Here is an 18,812-nt window from a genome sequence, read left to right as displayed (position 1 = left end):
GAGGCCGTATCGGATCATAGTTTTTTTTTCTCCCGGTATTTTGTACCTCGTAGGAGTTATCCTATTCAATTCAGCCCCATATAACAAGTAATACACCATTTTTGACAACTATCCGATTTCCGCTCAAGTCTGATTGATTGCATACCGGCTCAATGAAATGTCCTCTGTTACACCTCAATTTTTTCGTGGCTGCTTTATCTAACTCGAGGAACCATTCTTGTGATTTACAGACATTTTTGTTCCTGGACCATAAAATCCCGATAACCGTGTATTATATATACACTTCAATTTGAGCTGTTCTGGAGGCTGTATCGAATCAGTTTTTTTTCCTCCCATTATTTTTTACCTCGTGTCCGGCGCCGCTTTAGGAGTTATCCAATTCAATTTCCGCGATACCTAGTATTTTAAGTGTATTTTTATAAAACATTCTAAAGTATATTTTATATATTAAGTCATTTTATAGCATGGCATTTACCACAGTGTATACAATACTAGTTTTTAAACTCGTGCACTGCACGGGTGGTGACGGAAATTATTATTAAAAGTAAAAAAACTTACGTATTTTTTTGGATTTCGTAAATTACTAAATTTTAGAAAATGGTCTACCCATACATTTTTGATAAGTTATATTGCTTAATTTTATTTGAAGTACTTTGTTTTTTTTCCCCTCGACTTTTTAACTTATGAAATGTGAAATATGAAAAGTAGATATAAAATTATTGGATATTTCATACCATGTTTATTTATGCAGTATACATTTAATTTTACTCATTGTGGCACACTTTTTATCATAATACCCCTCTTATTTGTTCTTCTCTCAATTCTCTACCTTTTCTCTCATTTCTTCTCCCACCCACCATCGCCCGGTCGTTTGGAAGCAAGGTTCGGCATCACTGACCGACTACCTCGAGACCCACCAACAGACCCTTTGCCGCAGTGGTGACCGCACCTCAGACCACGACATCCCTCTCAAACCCTATCTCAATCGCTTCTCCTCCCTACAACTATTCACCACCCTGCAATCCATATCCTACGTCCTCCAACTACCCTTATCCCTCTTGCCTCCACCACCCCTCCCCCCTCGTACCTCGAGCATAACCACCATCCCGACCCCACCCCATGTATGGCCCTTAACCCTTCTCGTAATCTTATGCGACTTCCCAATACCCCATCATTACCTACCCATCGTGACCCATCCCCTATCACGACCTCCCACCATCAACATTGTCCATTCATTCGCCTTTCAAGTCGCCAAATAATAACTTTTTATTTCTTTTGTTTATGGAGTCATGTTATCACTTGCCTCTCAACATTGTATATCATTTTATCATACAACACATTTAATTTGAAATTTAAAATGAGAAATTGAGCAATAAAATTAAAATGGATAAAGTATTTTTGTTGCTAACACCTTATTTATTCATTATCTTTCAATATCATAATGTTATGCATTAGTTGTTAGAAATTTTTCTAAAGTCACTCTAACTTATACAAATTGAAAATAATACTAAGTATCTAAATTGATTTTTTTTATAACGTTATATTATTTATTACTCGTGATCTGATATGTTTTATGGAGTTACTTGAAAAATTTTAGTTAATTTATATTTATTTTTATATTTTTCCTAAAACCCAATAGCAGAATAAAGTAAGATATTTTCAAGGTAATGAAATATTGTCCTCCGCTTGTTTCGTTAAATGACACACTTTAATTTAAAAAAAGAATCAAAATTTGTGATTAGTAGCAAACTTACTCGTTGTAGTAGTTTATGATGCAATTTTGACAGTGACTCATTAGTTTGTAAGGAAAGACTGGTTTTTTTTTTTTTTTTAAAAAAATCTTGATTTAAAATTTAAGTATGTTAATATTAAAATTAATAATATGACAACGATTAGTACTAACTCAAATATTAAATATGTCAATTTCTCATTTTTATAACACCTGACACTTGTATGACTAACGAATTTCAGTTTTATTATAATATATGATAATAACATGACTACAATTAGTTATAAATGAAATTTTAAATACGTCAGTTTCTCATGATTATGACACTTGACACTCGTATGAATTACCGGTCCGATTTCAGCTTTAATATAATAATATATGATGACTAACAGATTTCAGTTTTACTATAATATATGATAATAACATGACTACAATTAGTTCTAAATGAAATTTTAAATATGTCAATTTCTCATGATTATAATTATGACACTTGACACTCGTATGAACTACCGATCCGATTTCAGCTTTAATATAATATATGATACGTAGTGCTCTCTCTGACTTAAGAAAATATTTACATTTTTATTATTTGTGAGGAGTACTAAAATCAAAGGTAAACAATTTTTTTTTGGTACATAAAGGTAAACAATTTTCATTCACTGTTACCAACTGTTTAAATTTTCCAACCTCCTTCACAATTAGTTTTCACTATCATTTTTTCTACTCCCATTTTATCAATCTATGCTGGTCGATTATTTCTTTTAAAAAGTCACAATGTTGTACTCGTTAATTTATCGTAGCCGTTAATTTGATTCACCACTACTTTTAGGACCTCCATTTTGGTCGATGCTATGCATTTTATCTTCACTTATTCTTCTAAGGTAATTTCATCCTATTACAACTGTAAATAAAGGAGATCGACTTAATTTATGTCAATTAACTCAAATTAGTCGGCTTTATTCAGTCATCCCAATTTACATAGAAAATGGAAAAAACAAAATAGCATCTGATATAATGGTTGTAATAATGGTTGACAGTCTTACAAAGAATCTTAATAATAGGACATAATTACGGAAATAAATATTGAGATTAATAATAATAATTCTGCTTACCATAATATTTTCCGAACACGCCCCCTTATTATGTCTTCCTAACATCACGCCACCTTCAAATCTGTTGCTATTAGGATTTTTAGTAGATAAAGTGCATTGAGGATTAAAACTATGTATGTGACCTTAATATTGGTTACTATTTCAAGATTTTATGTAGAAATGTAGAAATTATGTGTATATATAGCGAGATTTTGGGTTGATTTCATTCATTCATGCCTATATAACCCAAATGAATTATATTAGCCGTACATGATTTTTTTCAATTATTCAAAATTTTTCATAATGGATTGGAAATTCATTTGTCAAACGTGTATAGATAATTGAATTATTCAAAATATATTGCAATTGTATTTTTGGATAATACTAATATAATTTTGTGGTGATTGATTTCACCTTACATAATTACTTGATTGACTTAAATAAAGATAACAGATTAACAGGCAAGTTTTTTATATTGTATAGAAAATCTTTTCATTTTTTTATTGTTTAGAAAACAGTTTTTTTTAGATATCAAATCACGGAAATATTGATTAGCATAAGTTAATGATGTTGCCTTTTTTTACAATAAGGCACAAAAATTATAGGACTTAATTTAGGTGATTATATTAGTAATTTATATTTTATAATAATTTAGTAATTAGTAAGTTATTTAGTAATGTGCAAATGATGCTGAAATTGACACGTGGCAGAAGCCATCTGCCGATGACACGTGGCAGATGGTTTCTGCTTTAATATAATATATGATAATATATGATTCAAGTGTCAAAGTGTTGTGTCATGTCGGCAGCTTAAAATGTCTAACCACTTGCACGCGACCAAAGTGAAATATTGGAATAAGATAATTAACAGTTATTGATCTACTTAATCTAGCTGATATCACTAGGATCTTCCTTCTAGAGCAAATTGATGGGTCAATCTTATGGGTCAGCTGTTTATGTGTGAACCTGTGCTTGAACTGCTTGATTGGGTTGTCATCGATTGGGGTACATGCAGAGACGAAGCTCAGTCAGGGCCAAATGGGCCATGGCCCGGGCTGAACTTTCAAGAATAAGTAATAAATGGTCATAAATATTAAATAGAGCATTATTCAACAGTAGCAAATTGGTAAACGCAAGTGAGGAGAGGACTACTTCCATGAAGTCACTGGTTCGACTCATGCAAGCGCCTAGTTTTAGAATTTTCCTTTTTTCCTTACAATTTTCTTATTTAGCATCGATTATACTCCGTCCTGCAACGACTTGACCTATTACATTTTAACGTCGACAAGGATTTTTGTGACTAAAAAGTAGAAAACTATTTTTATCTCATCAGGAATGGTCCTAATTTAGTTAACAATATTACCATTATTATTCCACTAGCAATTTTTTTACGACTTTACTTCATTTATAATAGAACCGTCTTAATATAGGTTTCTTATCATTTATGTTCTGTTTTCGATTTGTTTCATCGTAAAATATAAAAAAAAATGCACTATATATAAAATAAGGAGTATGTCGGTTGAAAAAACTAATGTATAATTTATTAACTACATAAAAGTAAATATTAATTTGTATGTTCCGTAAATTATCTAATCTAAATATATATTGAAAATAATAAAATAATGATTCAAAATCTGTGATAAATGAGTGTAGACGGTAACATTGGATGAAATGAAAATCGGCCCAGGTCATAATTTTACCCTAGCTTCGTCCCTGGGTACATGTCAATATTGGCTGTCTGATCTCATGCTTTTATTTTGTATCATTTGATCTCTCATAAAGTTTGATTATTATAGTTCCGGGTTTATGTCAATGTATGTAGCAAATATTTTTACAACAATTAATTAGACAGTATAAAACTGTCTTACATAAAACTTTTTCACGAGTTATGATAAAAAAAAAAACGAATAGCAAAAGGCAATAGGTGGAGTATGTGAATGTGACCACTACATACTTATGTCCCTCATAAGACAAAATCATTGACTAGAACTTACACCATCAACTCATACCTAAACTCAGTGGTAGAGCCAGGAATTATGGTATAAGGTGGAAACTTCTAGCGAAGGTGGCGAACAAGCAACGACATAAGATAAACTTGGAAAAAATTTGAAATTTTTAGCTAAAAATCGCGAAATTTTCAAAGTCTAGTGAGAACGAGCACTCCTACTAAACGATTACCTCACCTAATTCGTGGTTATGACTTGTGAGAAGTGTGACATTACCTTGGAATAATAATTACCCTGAATTATCAACACAATTTTAATATAAGGGTAATGTTATGGACTGACGGTCCGTGTATTCCGTGTTTGAGCATGATTTATTACCTCGTATTAATTACATCTTTGTGGTTTTTTTATATACGGCATTTTGCTTTAGAGACAAGTCTTTGATTTTAAAATTCACAAAAATATAATTGTCCAAGTATTATACAAATAAATTATACTATTAAATTTTCTACGAGATGCACTTTCATTTGACCATACATAATCAAGATACTTGAAAACTTTATTAGATATTAAAGAAAAAAAAAGTGAGTATCTTGAAATATAAGAATAATGTATAAGAATTTTCAATTTTGCCTCAACAAGTTTAATCTTAAAATATAGAAATGACAACAATTAATTGAGACACCCTAATATGGAATATAACAACAAATGATCGGGACAGAGGGAGTATATGTAAAGATATTGACTCATTTTAGGGGATTACACAATGGTGTCGATTGTCGATTGTCGAGTGTCCTCATCGTGTATTCATCTCCCAAAGCTCTTCAACAACACTTATCATACTCGGACCTTCCTCGCCTTTGTTTGCCACACATTTCAAAGCAAGTCGAGAAAACCTCTGTAACTCGATCATATTCATATTATCTCCTCCTTCCAACACGTCGTTGTCAACCATCTCCTTAAAACCCTCACTTGTTTCCGCTTTTGAAACAAACTCACCTACTAAGTCCCTCCCACATCGCGCCATTTCAGAAGGATTCATCCCTGTTAATACTTCCAACATCAAAACTCCAAAGCTGTAGACATCACACTTCTCTGTCACCTCTTGAGTTGCAGTATACTCGGGATCAATGTACCCTGGAGTCCCATGAACTGGGAACCTTTGTTCATTCTTTCCGGGAGTAATGGACACTGAGTAAGCAACATTCACTAATATAACATTGAATAAAGAATCAATCAGTATACCAGACGACTTGACATCTCTATGAACTACGGGTTTTGACAACGCATTATGCATATAAGAAAGTGCATACGCAACCTGCGTTACTACCATAAGACGATTCTTCCATTTCAAAAGCAAATCATCACCATGTAGATATTGATGGAATACCGTACAATCTTTACTCCTTAACTTGTACGGATAAACTATCATCGGTATATAGGTCTCGAGGCAACAACCATAGGCCTCGTTCAGATTTTCATGATGTAACGCCATCAAAATCGACAACTCAGTCAAGAAAAGATCAGCAAGTTCAGGGTTTGGGTCGAGTTTTGAAGGGGTTTTGATAAATACTAACCTGTCATCAAGGACAGCTGTGTAGACATTCGCATCGGGAGGACGAGCACCAATGAGATGAGGATCATAGTTGTTTGTAGCTTTCCTGATTTCTTCTTGAGATATTATTTTAAGATGACCTCCTACTTCTTTGCCCTTGCCTAAAGCCATTAGTTTTTCCAGCAAAACGCCACCGTTTTTGATGAAATACTCTTCCTTCAAATCAATATTGAAATTCTGAGTTCTGTTTTTCATCTTGTTCTTTGTTAGAATTTGACCCATCATGGGAAACAGAGGAAATTTCATCAAATACAAAACTTGTGAAGAATTTAGTATAGTTTGTTGTAAATCCGACCCTTTATATAAAACGGTTTCTCGACAAAACAACTTAGTGTAGGGAGACGGTGTCACACACCCGCAACCATAGTATTAGTAGAACTCCAACAAGCAAGTGAAGTGTAAGTAGAACTGTGCTCGAGCGTGACCTGTGACCTGAATCAATTTGACCAAACACGAATGTTTATACTTTATTGTTGCATACCATTATCCATAAAGAAGTTGATAATAAGAAGACATGAAAATCACCTGAACCAGCCCGATCTGACCCGAACTTAGATTGAACTACCCTTAAGCTAACTGGCTTCGAGGACAATCACCCTCTCAATCAAAGCTTAACTCTCTACTATTCTCTTTACCAACAATCAACAATGTGGAATGTTTTAATTTGCACTCTATGCTCTCTGCCTCTCGTCCAAAATGCTCGCCCTTTTTAACAAAGCAAGTACCTCTTGCTAAAGGCGCTTCATCATGTGGGGCCAAACAAATAAAGACATGACAAAGTCAAACACATTGGCACATTGTTAACGGATTAAATATGTCACTATTTTTATAATAAAACAAATAATAAGTGAAATGGTGGGGGTTGTCTTATTATGAAAGTGGTGACATATTTGACTGATCTACATTTTTAGATGGATATATCTGTCTACAATAAGACTAATTGTACTAAGACGAGAAGATTGATTACTTTTGAGTCTTTGACTTAAGTGCAATAAATTACAATGGTCAATAGAATATTTGCCTCAAACCTTGACTTGTTTTTAGCATTTCAAAAAAGTCCAACCTTGTAGATATGTTCACACATTCAGCTAGTCTTGTTATAGACTTAGGTACCACGGACACTTTTTCTAACTAGGCGTCCTGTGTCCGACAGCGTGTCGGGCACCTGGATACCCGACACTCGTCGGACACACGCCTAAACATGTTATAGTTTAGAACAATGAATAAAATGTCAAAAGAGATTGATTTGAAGATGAGTTTGGGTGGGAAATGACAATTAGTTATAGTCAAGGTCAAATTAGACCCTCAAATATTTAAATTTAATATCAAAAACATTACAAAACTAAAAGCATACGTTATTTATAACCATAAAATATAAATTTAATTAAATTTAATTAGCGTGTACCGTGTCCTAAATTTCATGGGATGCCGTATCACGTGTCCGTGTCGTGTCCGTGTCCGTGTCCGTTTTGGTGCTACCTAGGTTATAGACGGATATATTTGTTTATAATTAAAGACGGGTCAAATAGCTTAAAAGTTGTGACATTTTTGGCCCCCACCATCCCACTTGTTGTTTATCCTATTAGGAATGTAGTATTGTATTTAGCCCGTCTTTTTTTTTTTTTTTTTTTTGAAAAGACCCAGAGCGGGTTTATCGACTTTCATATAAATCAGTAGCGGCTAGCTCAGCGATACGACCCGGAATCGTTGAGTCGTCGAAGAGCAGACTACATCCCACCTTACAAAAGTGTGCTAGTTCATGAGCTACTAAATTAGACTTCCTATTACAAAAAGACCAAGAACAAGATTTAAAATAGCGACATAAGGATAAAATTTCTTCTATAATTGCGTGGAACTCGCTTCGCCCAGCTTGTCGATGTTTGAGTGCTTCAATAATATCTTTGCAATCTCCCTCCATGCATACCTCTTGAACTAATCTCCTCTTCGCCCACTGCAAGCCAATTAGCATGGCCTCTGCTTCTGCAACATGCGCCTCAAACTCGCCCCTCCGTCTCTCTGCCCATCCCCACTTGATAATTCCCTCCTCGTCCCTGCATATCACGCCAATACCCGTTCCTTCTCCCTCCTTAACCCCGGCATCAACATTGATTTTTACTGTCCCTTGTCGTGGTTTCTGCCAATTAGCCTCCACACAGTCCTTCCTGGTTCTCGTCCTTTCGTCTTGCTTATCCCCCTTTCCCGCACCACCCAATTCGCTCTCCTTCATCTCCTGCAACAAATCAAGCACTCTTGCTACCACCTTTCCCACATGCACCTCCCTCCCCTCAAAAACTGCCCCATTACGCACCTCCCACACTGCCCAAATGCCTACTATAAACTTCTCTGCCTCCCTTTTGTCTAGCTCCAATAAAACCGCTTCCACCCACTCCCTCACCCTCTCAAACCCCAGGTGCGATCTTATCTCCAGCCCCAGACCCGCCCATAACCCTGCCACCCACCCACAACTCCGTACAAGATGGAGACAAGTCTCCACCTCGCAACAGCAAACCGGGCAGGCCACGTTAATGGACCTTACACGGGATGCTAGATTCCGCTTTACAGCGATTGCTTCACAACAGAATTGCCAGAAGAAGATTTTCACCCGTGGTAAAAGTCGCATGCTCCATATATGATTCCAAAGCCGTTTCTCCCTTTCTCTGTCTGATGAGCCTTCGTCCCCTTCCCCGGGACCAACAAGTGCCCTATATGCGGATTTTACCGAGTACTCCCCGTTTCTTTCAAGGTCCCAAAGCCACACATCCTCTGTCTCAGCTCGTCCTACCCGCATATTTAATATTCTTTGTTGATCAATGGGTAAGAAAATAGAGCGAACCTTCCTCGTGTCCCATCCATCGCCATCAGTTGCTAGCAAATCCGCTACCACCATATCCTCCTCATTGATACCACGGGTTGTAATCACCCTTCTCGACGACGCGCCCGCAATCCAAGGGTCGTGCCACACTTTAGTGCTTAACCCATTGCCTATCCTTCGTCTCATACCCTGCAAAAGGACCGTCCTAGCTTCGAAAATTCCACGCCAGGTGTAACTTGGATTTGAGCCTAACACCGCAGACATAAAGGACATGTTTGGGAAATATTTGCCTCCCAAAACCCGCACCATCAAACAATCCCGAGCCGTGATCATTCTCCAAGCTTGTTTCCATAGGAGGGCCATATTGAACTCATTGAAATTACGAAAACCCAGCCCACCCAGACTTTTCGGTTTGCACAAATTCGCCCATGAAATCCAAGGTATCTTTCTCTTCCCGTTTTCTGACCCCCACCAAAACCGAGAAACAAGAGAACGGAGCTCGTCACAAAAATTAGCGGGGAGCTTGAAGACACTCATAGCGTAGGTGGGAATAGATTGGGCCACGGCCTTTATCAAAACTTCCCTCCCTGCCTTCGATAAGAGCATGCCTCGCCATCCTTGTAGTTTTCTGTTCAACTTGTCACGGATCACCTTCGCAATCACCTGTTTCGAATGACCTACTATGGTTGGTAAACCAAGGTATTTTTCTTGTTCTTCCACTGCGCTAACCCCTAACCATTCCTCAATCTGGGCCCTTCTTGTCGGCTTAGTGCTTCGGCTAAAAGAAACGGTTGTCTTACTATAATTCACCAATTGGCCCGAAGCGTTCTCGTAACAAGACAATATTTCCTTAATCTTTCGAACCTCATCCTCCCTAGCTCGAGCGAATAGGATGCTATCATCAGCGAACAAAAGATGCAATACCATTGGTGATTCTGCTGCCACCCTTACACCCCTTATAGATCCATCCTCCATAACTTTCCTCATTAAGCCTGAGAGCACCTCCGCACACAATATGAAAAGGTACGGTGATAAGGGATCCCCCTGACGAAGGCCCCTATTCGGCTTAAACTCCTCCGTTAGTTTCCCGTTAACTCTAATAGTGAACGAAACTGAGGTCACGCATTTCATGATATTCCTTGTCCACCCGTTATCGAACCCCATCCTGCGAAGCACCCTTTCCAGAAAAGTCCATTCGATCCTATCATATGCCTTCGTCATATCCAACTTTAGAGCCATGTGCCCTTCCCCATGTCTGGTATTTTTCATGTGATGAAAAATTTCGAAAGCCACAAGTATGTTGTCCGTTATCAAACGGCCCGGGGTAAAGGCTGACTGGTTCTCCGACACAATATCTCCCAGGAAAACCTTCAACCTGTTGGCTAAGACTTTTGCCACAAGTTTATACACTACATTACATAGGCTGATAGGACGGAAATCGACAATTTTATCCGGAGCTTTCTTTTTTGGGATAAGGACAATTTGTGTATTATTCAAACCAGGAGGAAATTCGCCACCTCTGAGAATATTAAGGGTCGTACGCATAACTAATGGGCCAACAATATGCCAATAAGTTTGATAGAATAGACCGTTCATACCGTCGGGACCGGGTGCTTTGAGCGGATGAATTTGATTGAGCGCCTCATACACCTCTTCTTCTCGGTTCTCGGTAATCAGCAGATAAGCCGGCATTCATGTGTTCGGTTACTCTATCAGCAACAACATCTAATACCTCGTCATCGAACTGCGGTAAATCCGACTCAAATAAAGACAAGAAATATCCTCTCGCCACCGTAGCAATGGCATCAGTATCAACGTGCTCCTGCCCGTTGTCATCCACGAGCTTCGCAATATGGTTCTTTTCCTTTCTTTGGCCTGCTTTCCTATGGAAATATTTCGTGTTCCGATCCCCCTCCTTGAGCCATAACGCTCGCGACCGTTGCTTCCAATAAATCTCCTCCTGTTTCAATAGCTGCGCAATCTCTTTCACCAGTACCTTCCTTTCATTCACTGCTCGCAAAGATTTTTCTCCTTCATTCAGTCGTTTCAACCTCCTCCGTTTAGCTCTAATGTCTCGTAAAATTTTCCCAATGCTAAGACCCTTCCATTCTTGTAGAGAATGAGCACAGTGGGCAAGGGTACTCGTCAGGTCTTCCCCGCTTCTATCCCACACCTTCTTGATAGTTTCTTCACACCCATCTTCTCCGACCCACATCTGTTCAAACCGGAAAATTCTGCCGCCAACTCTCTCGCCTTCCTCCCGTTTTCTTAGCATTAATTTTATCGGAGCGTGGTCTGACCATTCTCTATCCATATGGATCAGTCTAGCCCTCGGAAATAGTTCAAACCAACGGTCATTACCCATCGCACGATCAATGCGAGACTGCCTGTTATCATCCTCCGCCTGCCCGTTATCGTAAGTGAACTCATAACCATCAAATTCCACGTCCCTTAATCCGCAATCATCTACAGCCTCCCTAAAGTTCGTCATTTGCCACTGTGGTCTATATCCCCCCTTCATCTCGGTTGCATAAAGAATTTCGTTAAAATCACCCACACAAATCCAAGGTCTACCATCGTTCTCTTCCCCTAACGTCCTCAACAGTGCCCATCTTTAGTTATATACGAATATGTACCGTCTATAATGAGATTTTGTGTCACACATTTTGGTTGTGGTACGCGAAGAATAGTAAACGATGAAAGCTACTTTTGTTGCGGGTGGAAGGCGGGAAGCCATTTAGAGCACAGATATTATTATACAACTCGTTGTACAAGAACGCAAAAATACTGTACAACTATAAGTCTATAATCAATTTAACTGAGCTTATATGTATTTTTTTTAAACTTTTATAATTTTTTATTTATATTTTAATTTTTTAATATTAAAAAATAAAATCTAATTGAGCTCATATATATCATTTTTGAGTTTCACTATAATTTTTTAAGTTCAATATTTTTATAATCGAGTTTGGACTCTTTCAAATAGAGCTCGTAATCTGTAGGTCTAAGCTCAAGTAAACACATTATAAAGTTCGGGTTCTATTTTATACAACCAATACTAATTATATAGTCTACTTACTGGATTTAGAGTGGATGTGAAAAATAAGAAACATGAAATTTACATAGTTCATTCATTATTAATGTTATAGCTATGTCTATAGGGCAGGACTAGGGGTGTTAACGAGCCGAGCCGAGCGCGAGCTTGGCCTTGCTCGGTTTGTGCTCAAGAACCAAAACTCGAGCTCGAGCTTATCCGAGCTTGAAAAAAATGTGCTCGTTATAAAGCTTGCGAGCTTTAACGCGAGCTCGGGCCAAACTCGAGCCCAAATCGAGCCTATATAAAACTTTTTATTTTTTTATTTTTTTCCTTTTGATATTTTCAATAACAAGGCTCGAAGGTTATATGTAAAAATATTTAGCAAATCATTGAGACATTTGATATGTGTGATACAAAAATATAATCATGATAACATATTTTTATAAAATAATAGCAATATCTTAGGTAATCACACAAGTTCGAGCCGCTCGCGAGCTTTTCGAGTCGAGCCAGCCTTTGCTCGGCTTGACTCGTTAAGCTCTCGAGTCGAGCCCGAGCCCGAGTCGAGCTCACTCGAGCCGAGCTTTGACCGAGCCGGTCTCGAGTAGCTCGCGAGCTGTCTCGTCTCATTAACACCCCTAGGTAGGACAAATATTCATAATGTGTGTACCTTATAAAAGTCACTCGTTAAAGAATAACTAAGTTAAAATAGTGTTTATATAGGAGTATTAAATTAGTTTGACAATTACTTCAAAAAAAAAATTTAGTTTGACAAAGCTAATTAAATAATAATAATAAGAAGAAAACTAATAAAACAAAATCAAGAAGAAAAGTATTAATGAAAGACCAAGTCTAAAAACAGTCTAAGAATAAAAAACACGTAGCAAAGTAGCAATTAATCCATGACAAACAACAAAACTCGCTCGTACACCAACATGCCACGGAAGTCATGACTCATGGCGGAAGTCTCAGGTTCAAATCCTGCGAATGCAGTATAATTAAAATTCACTGATGGGAAGAGCTTTATCGCCCTAGCTAGTGACGGTATTGAAACTCAGAATCACCTATGTTGTAATGATCTATCTAAAATCTTTATGAATGAATGTATGAGATTTCTCTTATTTGTGTAATGAATTCACCGCAATTCTATTTATTGGGGAACCCTATCAATTCTTGTAATTGAACAGCTGTATCTTTCTATCCGTTTTATTTCTGATTGCATCACTCCATCTTGTCCTCCTTCGACATGAACATTCTGCCTCCTCCCATTTCAGGGTATCTTACATAATAGACTAATAGTGTCCTCAACTTGTATGCATCTGCCACAGCTCTTCAACAACACTTATCATACTCGGACGTCCCTTGCATTTGTTTGCAACACATTTCAAAGCAAGTCTTGCAACACATTTCAAAGCAAGTCGAGAAAACCTTTGTAACTCGGTCATGTTAACTCCTTCTTTTAACACATTGGAGTCAATCATCTCCTTAAAACCTTCACTTGTTTCGGCTTTTGAAACAAACTCACCTACTAAGTCCCTTCCACATCGCGCAATTTCGGAAGGATTCATCCCCGTTAATACTTCCAACATCAGAACTCCAAAGCTGTAGACGTCACATTTCTCTGTCACCTCTCGAGTTTCCATATACTCTAGATCAATGTACCCCGGAGTACCAAAAACCGGCCACCTTTTATCCTTTTTCCCAAGACTAATGGACACCAAGTGAGCCACATTCGCCAATTTAGCACTGAATAAGGGGTCAATTACTAGTATACAAAGTGACTTGACATCTCTATAAACCATCGGTTTTGACAAGGCATTATGCATATAGGAAAGTGCATACGCAACGTGAGTTGCTATCTTCAAACGACTCTTCCATTTCAAAACCGTCTTGAGACCTAAATCACCATGTAGATACTGATACAATACCTTATAGTCCTTGTCTCTTGGTGCGTAAAGATAAGCAATCATCGGTATATATGTCTCGAGGCAGCAACCGTATACCTCATTCAAATTTTCATGATGTAACACCATCAAAATCGACATTTCAGTCAAGAAAAGATCAGCAAGTTCAGGATTCAGGTCGAGTTTTTTAGGGGTTTTTATGAATACTACCCTGTCGTCAAGGGTACCTTTGTAGACATACGCCTCGCGAAGACGAGCAAAAATGAGATCAGGATCATAGTTGTTTGTAGCATTCTTGATTTCTTCTTGAGATAGAATTTTAAGACCCTCTCCTATTTCTCGGCCGTTGCTTAAAGCCATATATTTTTCCAACAAAATGCCACCATTTTTTATGAAATACTCCTCCTTGCATTGAAGATTCTTAACTCTGTTTTTCCTTCTGTTCTTTGTTAGAACTTGACCCATGTTTAAAAAAATAACTAATATTCGCCAATCGAAAACTTAAAGAGAATTCCGATCCTTTATATAAAATATCCCTTTTTTTTTGTGTCAAATAACATGAGAGTCTGCACAGAGAAATGGTGGTATTGAAACTCTGAATCGCCTGATGGCGCCTTATCGACATTCTGACTGTCGAGTTACTATTGATGACCCTCACGGCCGTACATGTTAATGACGTATAGTACAAGGTTAGTATGTGACCTCTAACTACTTTATGTGACTTGAGACAAAATCATTGGTTTGTTGTTACATCACTCGTAAATGAGTTATTCCTCCATCCTTAAATCTTTGTTTAGTACGCGAAGACTAATCAACGATGAAAGCTACCTTTGTTAACCTTTAATTTCATTACATCATTTTGTAAACAGTTGAAGCATTGATTAGAATCAGTTGTTTGTAGCCATAAATGTAATCACCAAGTCACAAACCTTTCCGACTATTAGGACTTGCTTGTGGTGTAGAGCGAACATTTTGCTTCATTACAAATCAGAATGAGCCGAACATTTTGTTATGATGAAGTAAGCAGAATGAGCCGAACATTTTGCTTTACTTCATCATAACAAACACAGAATGATATCAGTATAAGATTTCTGTAGAGCAAACATTTTGTCTATTTATTTGATGGTTTAAGCGCTTTTAAGGTACACACATGGTAAGATAAAAAGGAATGTTTTGCTTGTAATTAAGACGAGCACCATCGTTCTTAGGTCGTTTTGATAGTGTCCAACTGTTGATAGTATGCTGCAAAACCTTGTCAATGTCCTCATCTTGTATGCATCATCTCCCAAAGCTCTTCAACAACACTTATCATACTCGGACATTCCTCGCCTTTGTTTGCCACACATTTCAAAGCAAGTCGACAAAACCTCTGTAACTCGATCATATTCATATTATTATCTCCTTCTTCCAATACATCGGCATCAATCATCTCCTTAAAGCCTTCACTTGTTTCGGCTTTTGAAACAAACTCACCTACTAAGTCCCTCCCACATCGCGCCATTTCAGAAGGATTCATCCCTGTTAATACTTCCAACATCAAAACTCCAAAGCTGTAGACGTCACACTTCTCTGTCACCTCTTGAGTTGCAGTATACTCGGGATCAATGTACCCTGGAGTCCCATGAACTGGGAACCTCTCGTCGTTCTTTCCAGGAGTAATGGACACTGAGTAAGCGACATTCGCTAATATAACATTGAATAAAGAATCAATCAGTATACCAGACGACTTGACATCTCTATGAACCACGGGTTTTGACAACGCGTTATGCATATAAGAAAGTGCATACGCCACCTGCGTTACTACTATGAGACGATTCTTCCATTTCAAAAGCAAATCACCATGTAAATACCGATGCAATACCGTACATTCTTTACTCCTTAACTTGTACGGATAAACAATCATCGGTATATAGGTCTCGAGGCAACAACCATAGGCCGTGTTCAGATTTTCATGATGTAACGCCATCAAAACTGACAACTCAGTCAAGAAAAGATCAGCAAGTTCTGGGTTCGGGCCGAGTTTTGCAGGGGTTTTGATGAATACTAACCTGTCATCAAGGACAGCTTTGTAGACATACGCCTCGCGAAGACGAACAAAAATGAGATGAGGATCATAGTTGTTTGTAGCTTTCTTGATTTCTTCTTGAGATAGAATTTTAAGATGCCCTCCTACTTCTTTGCCCTTGCTTAAAGCAGCAAGTTTTTCTAACAAAACGCCACCGTTTTTGATGAAATACTCTTCCTTGGAATCAAATTTCTGTGTTTTGTTTTTCATCTTGTTCTTTATTAGAACCATCAGGGGAAACAGAGGAAATTTCATCAAAAACAATTTCTAATAACTTTCATAAACTATGCAAGTAGTAAAGAGTACAATATAAAACCGTTTTAGAGGATACTTATTCATGCATGTTGGTGAGTACAAGTTATAAGTTATACGTCGTATTAATTTTTTCTCTGTATTTGTTTAGATATGATATTCTGTTTTATCAAGAAAAGATACAATGTATTTACATAGTTCATTATTATATGATAGCTACTGACTACGTCTATCGGACTAGGGAAACATATTTATTAATGTGTTTAATTAGCTCATAAATCTCTCGTTAAAAAAATTCCGTAGTTTCGTAACATATTTTTATGAGAAATGCAAGTATAAACTTACTTTTACTATAATTAGCGAGAATATGTTACGAATTTTTCTTATTCGGTTTATTAATGATTTAATATGTGTTCTTAAGAGTTAAGATACACGTTTAAAAAACCGTTATATTAATAATGAACCATGTGAATTTCTTAGTTTTTTTTCGTCTACTGATCTACTCTAAATGGCTTCGGTACACAACAGAAGTAGCTTTCACCGTTGACTATTCTTCACGTATTCTTCACGTACTACAATAGTCCACGACCAAAATAAGTGAACGTCTACAAGGGTTGACTATTCTTCCCGATAATAATTAATCTTATTAATACCAATACTCACTGTACAATGATGATACATAGACTTTAAAAGTAAACCTATGAAAAAAAATAAAAAATTTTAACAAAAAAAATTCGAAATTTTCAATGTCCAATAAGGGTGAGCTCTCCAGCTAACCCCCTAAATCCGTTACTGCATTGATACATAATGGTGGATTGGTGTCCTCATCTTGTATGCATCTCCCAAAGCTCTTCAACAACACTTATCATACTCGGGCGTTCCTCGCCTTTATGAGTTGAGTGACTCGAGTGATACACTTGTTATGGATGTTGTTGAGCAATTTGGCATATGTGAGTATGAGAGCATGTCCTTTGAGGTAGACCATGAGATGGAGGAGTTGAGTAAAGAGTGTTTTGAGGAGAGTGGTATTTTCAATGAGTCTTGGGAAAAAGAGAGTCTAAACATGTTTGATGATAGTCTTGAGGTGAAGTGGGATGATGATATTGTGGATATTGACTCTATCGGAGAACCCACCTTTGAGAGATTTTTCCAAGAACCCTCGGTGTCTATCCTTTTTATTGAGGTTGATTCTCTTATTCCCATTGATTTTCTTCCTCTTGACTTTCTTACCCCATCTTACGAGCTTATGATTGAGGAGGAGTGTGATAATATTTCCGAGAAGATTGTTGTGGCTCCTTATTTAGCTCTCGAGGGTTGCTTGAAGGAGAAATTTGAGGATAAGGAGAAAGATGAAGAGAAGGGCAAGGAGGCTAAGCGAGTCTCTTATGTTGTTGATTGTCCTTTACTTATTGGTTTTGATCATTCCCCTCCAATGAAGGAGGAAATATTTTATGTAGTTGAGTTTGAAAATGATGAGGAGAATGATCAAAACCAAGAAATTTGGAAAGATTTGAGCTTCTTTGACAAGATAAAGGCAATGAGTGGCCTTGGCCATAAATTGTGGGATCCCGGTTAGCTTTGGGACCAAGCTTAGGTTTGGCGGTTTCCTTAAAACCGCGCTTCTTGGGAGGCAACCCAAACTTTTTATGCATTATTTTTCTTTTTGATAATTTTTTCTAAAAGCCCAAAAACACGTTCTTTTCTTTGAAAAAAAAATTTGAAAAACCAAAAACATGCATTTAATTTCAATTTCCTCCACACATTTGTTTCTTTTTGAAACATGGTAAATAAATAAGTGTGGGGAGGAAATTTTATATTTCAAAAATCTTCAAAAACATGTATTTCATTTCCGAATCTCCTCCACACATTTATTTCCATAGGAAATCATGTAAATAAATAAGTGTGGGGAGGAAATTCTATTATTTAAAAATACAAAAACATGTCTTTTATATTTTTCCTATTTCTTCCCTACATTTCGTTCCATCGAGGACGATGTAAATTTTAAGTGTGGGGAGGAAAATATCCACCTTGTGTATATTTGTTTATATTTGTATATACTTGTTAATTTGGAAAGAAATACAAAAATGCCTAAAAATTGAAAAAATTCAAAAATTTCAAAAATATTGCATTGTTTATATTATATATATTGTATTTGTCCTAACAATTTTGATAGGCAACACATGCGAGCATCGGAGAAGACGCTTGGTAAAATTCTTCCAATCCTTTCTCATTTCTCCTTCCTTTTCTTTTTGTATATATAAGCATGGAGGAGGACGGGATATGTGATGTGGGTGTTCCCTTTGGGAACCGTTTTGGATATGTGTGTGTGTTGTTGGTGTGTTGTTAGGACTAGAAATTTTGT

The 18,812-nt window shown here is 37.0% G+C and overlaps 4 protein-coding genes across 4 annotated transcripts; all 4 read right to left on the bottom strand.

The window, feature by feature from the left end:
* Positions 1-5,446: 5,446 nt before the first annotated feature.
* On the bottom strand, positions 5,447-6,682 carry LOC141622565 (non-functional pseudokinase ZED1-like). Its single transcript, XM_074438594.1, has 2 exons — positions 6,343-6,682; positions 5,447-5,974 (listed from the first exon to the last, which is right to left on the bottom strand). The coding sequence occupies exons 1-2, from the start codon at positions 6,407-6,409 to the stop codon at positions 5,562-5,564; spliced, it is 480 nt and encodes a 159-aa protein (XP_074294695.1). The 5' UTR covers positions 6,410-6,682; the 3' UTR covers positions 5,447-5,561.
* Positions 6,683-10,834: 4,152 nt separating this feature from the next.
* LOC141620995 (uncharacterized) lies at positions 10,835-11,683 on the bottom strand. The gene has a single exon (XM_074437725.1). It carries the CDS (start codon positions 11,681-11,683, stop codon positions 10,835-10,837), a length of 849 nt encoding a protein of 282 aa, XP_074293826.1.
* A 1,850-nt stretch (positions 11,684-13,533) lies between these two features.
* LOC141620993 (wall-associated receptor kinase 2-like) lies at positions 13,534-14,598 on the bottom strand. Its single transcript, XM_074437724.1, has one exon. It carries the CDS (start codon positions 14,596-14,598, stop codon positions 13,534-13,536), a length of 1,065 nt encoding a protein of 354 aa, XP_074293825.1.
* A 799-nt stretch (positions 14,599-15,397) lies between these two features.
* On the bottom strand, positions 15,398-16,408 carry LOC141620992 (putative wall-associated receptor kinase-like 16). The gene has a single exon (XM_074437723.1). The coding sequence runs from the start codon at positions 16,406-16,408 to the stop codon at positions 15,398-15,400; it is 1,011 nt and encodes a 336-aa protein (XP_074293824.1).
* Positions 16,409-18,812: the final 2,404 nt, after the last annotated feature.

Source organism: Silene latifolia, chromosome X (assembly GCF_048544455.1).
Source record: "Silene latifolia isolate original U9 population chromosome X, ASM4854445v1, whole genome shotgun sequence".
NCBI lineage: Eukaryota > Viridiplantae > Streptophyta > Magnoliopsida > Caryophyllales > Caryophyllaceae > Silene > Silene latifolia.
The sequence above is the reverse complement of the archived record's forward strand: the minus strand, read 5'-3'. Positions and strand labels throughout refer to the sequence as shown.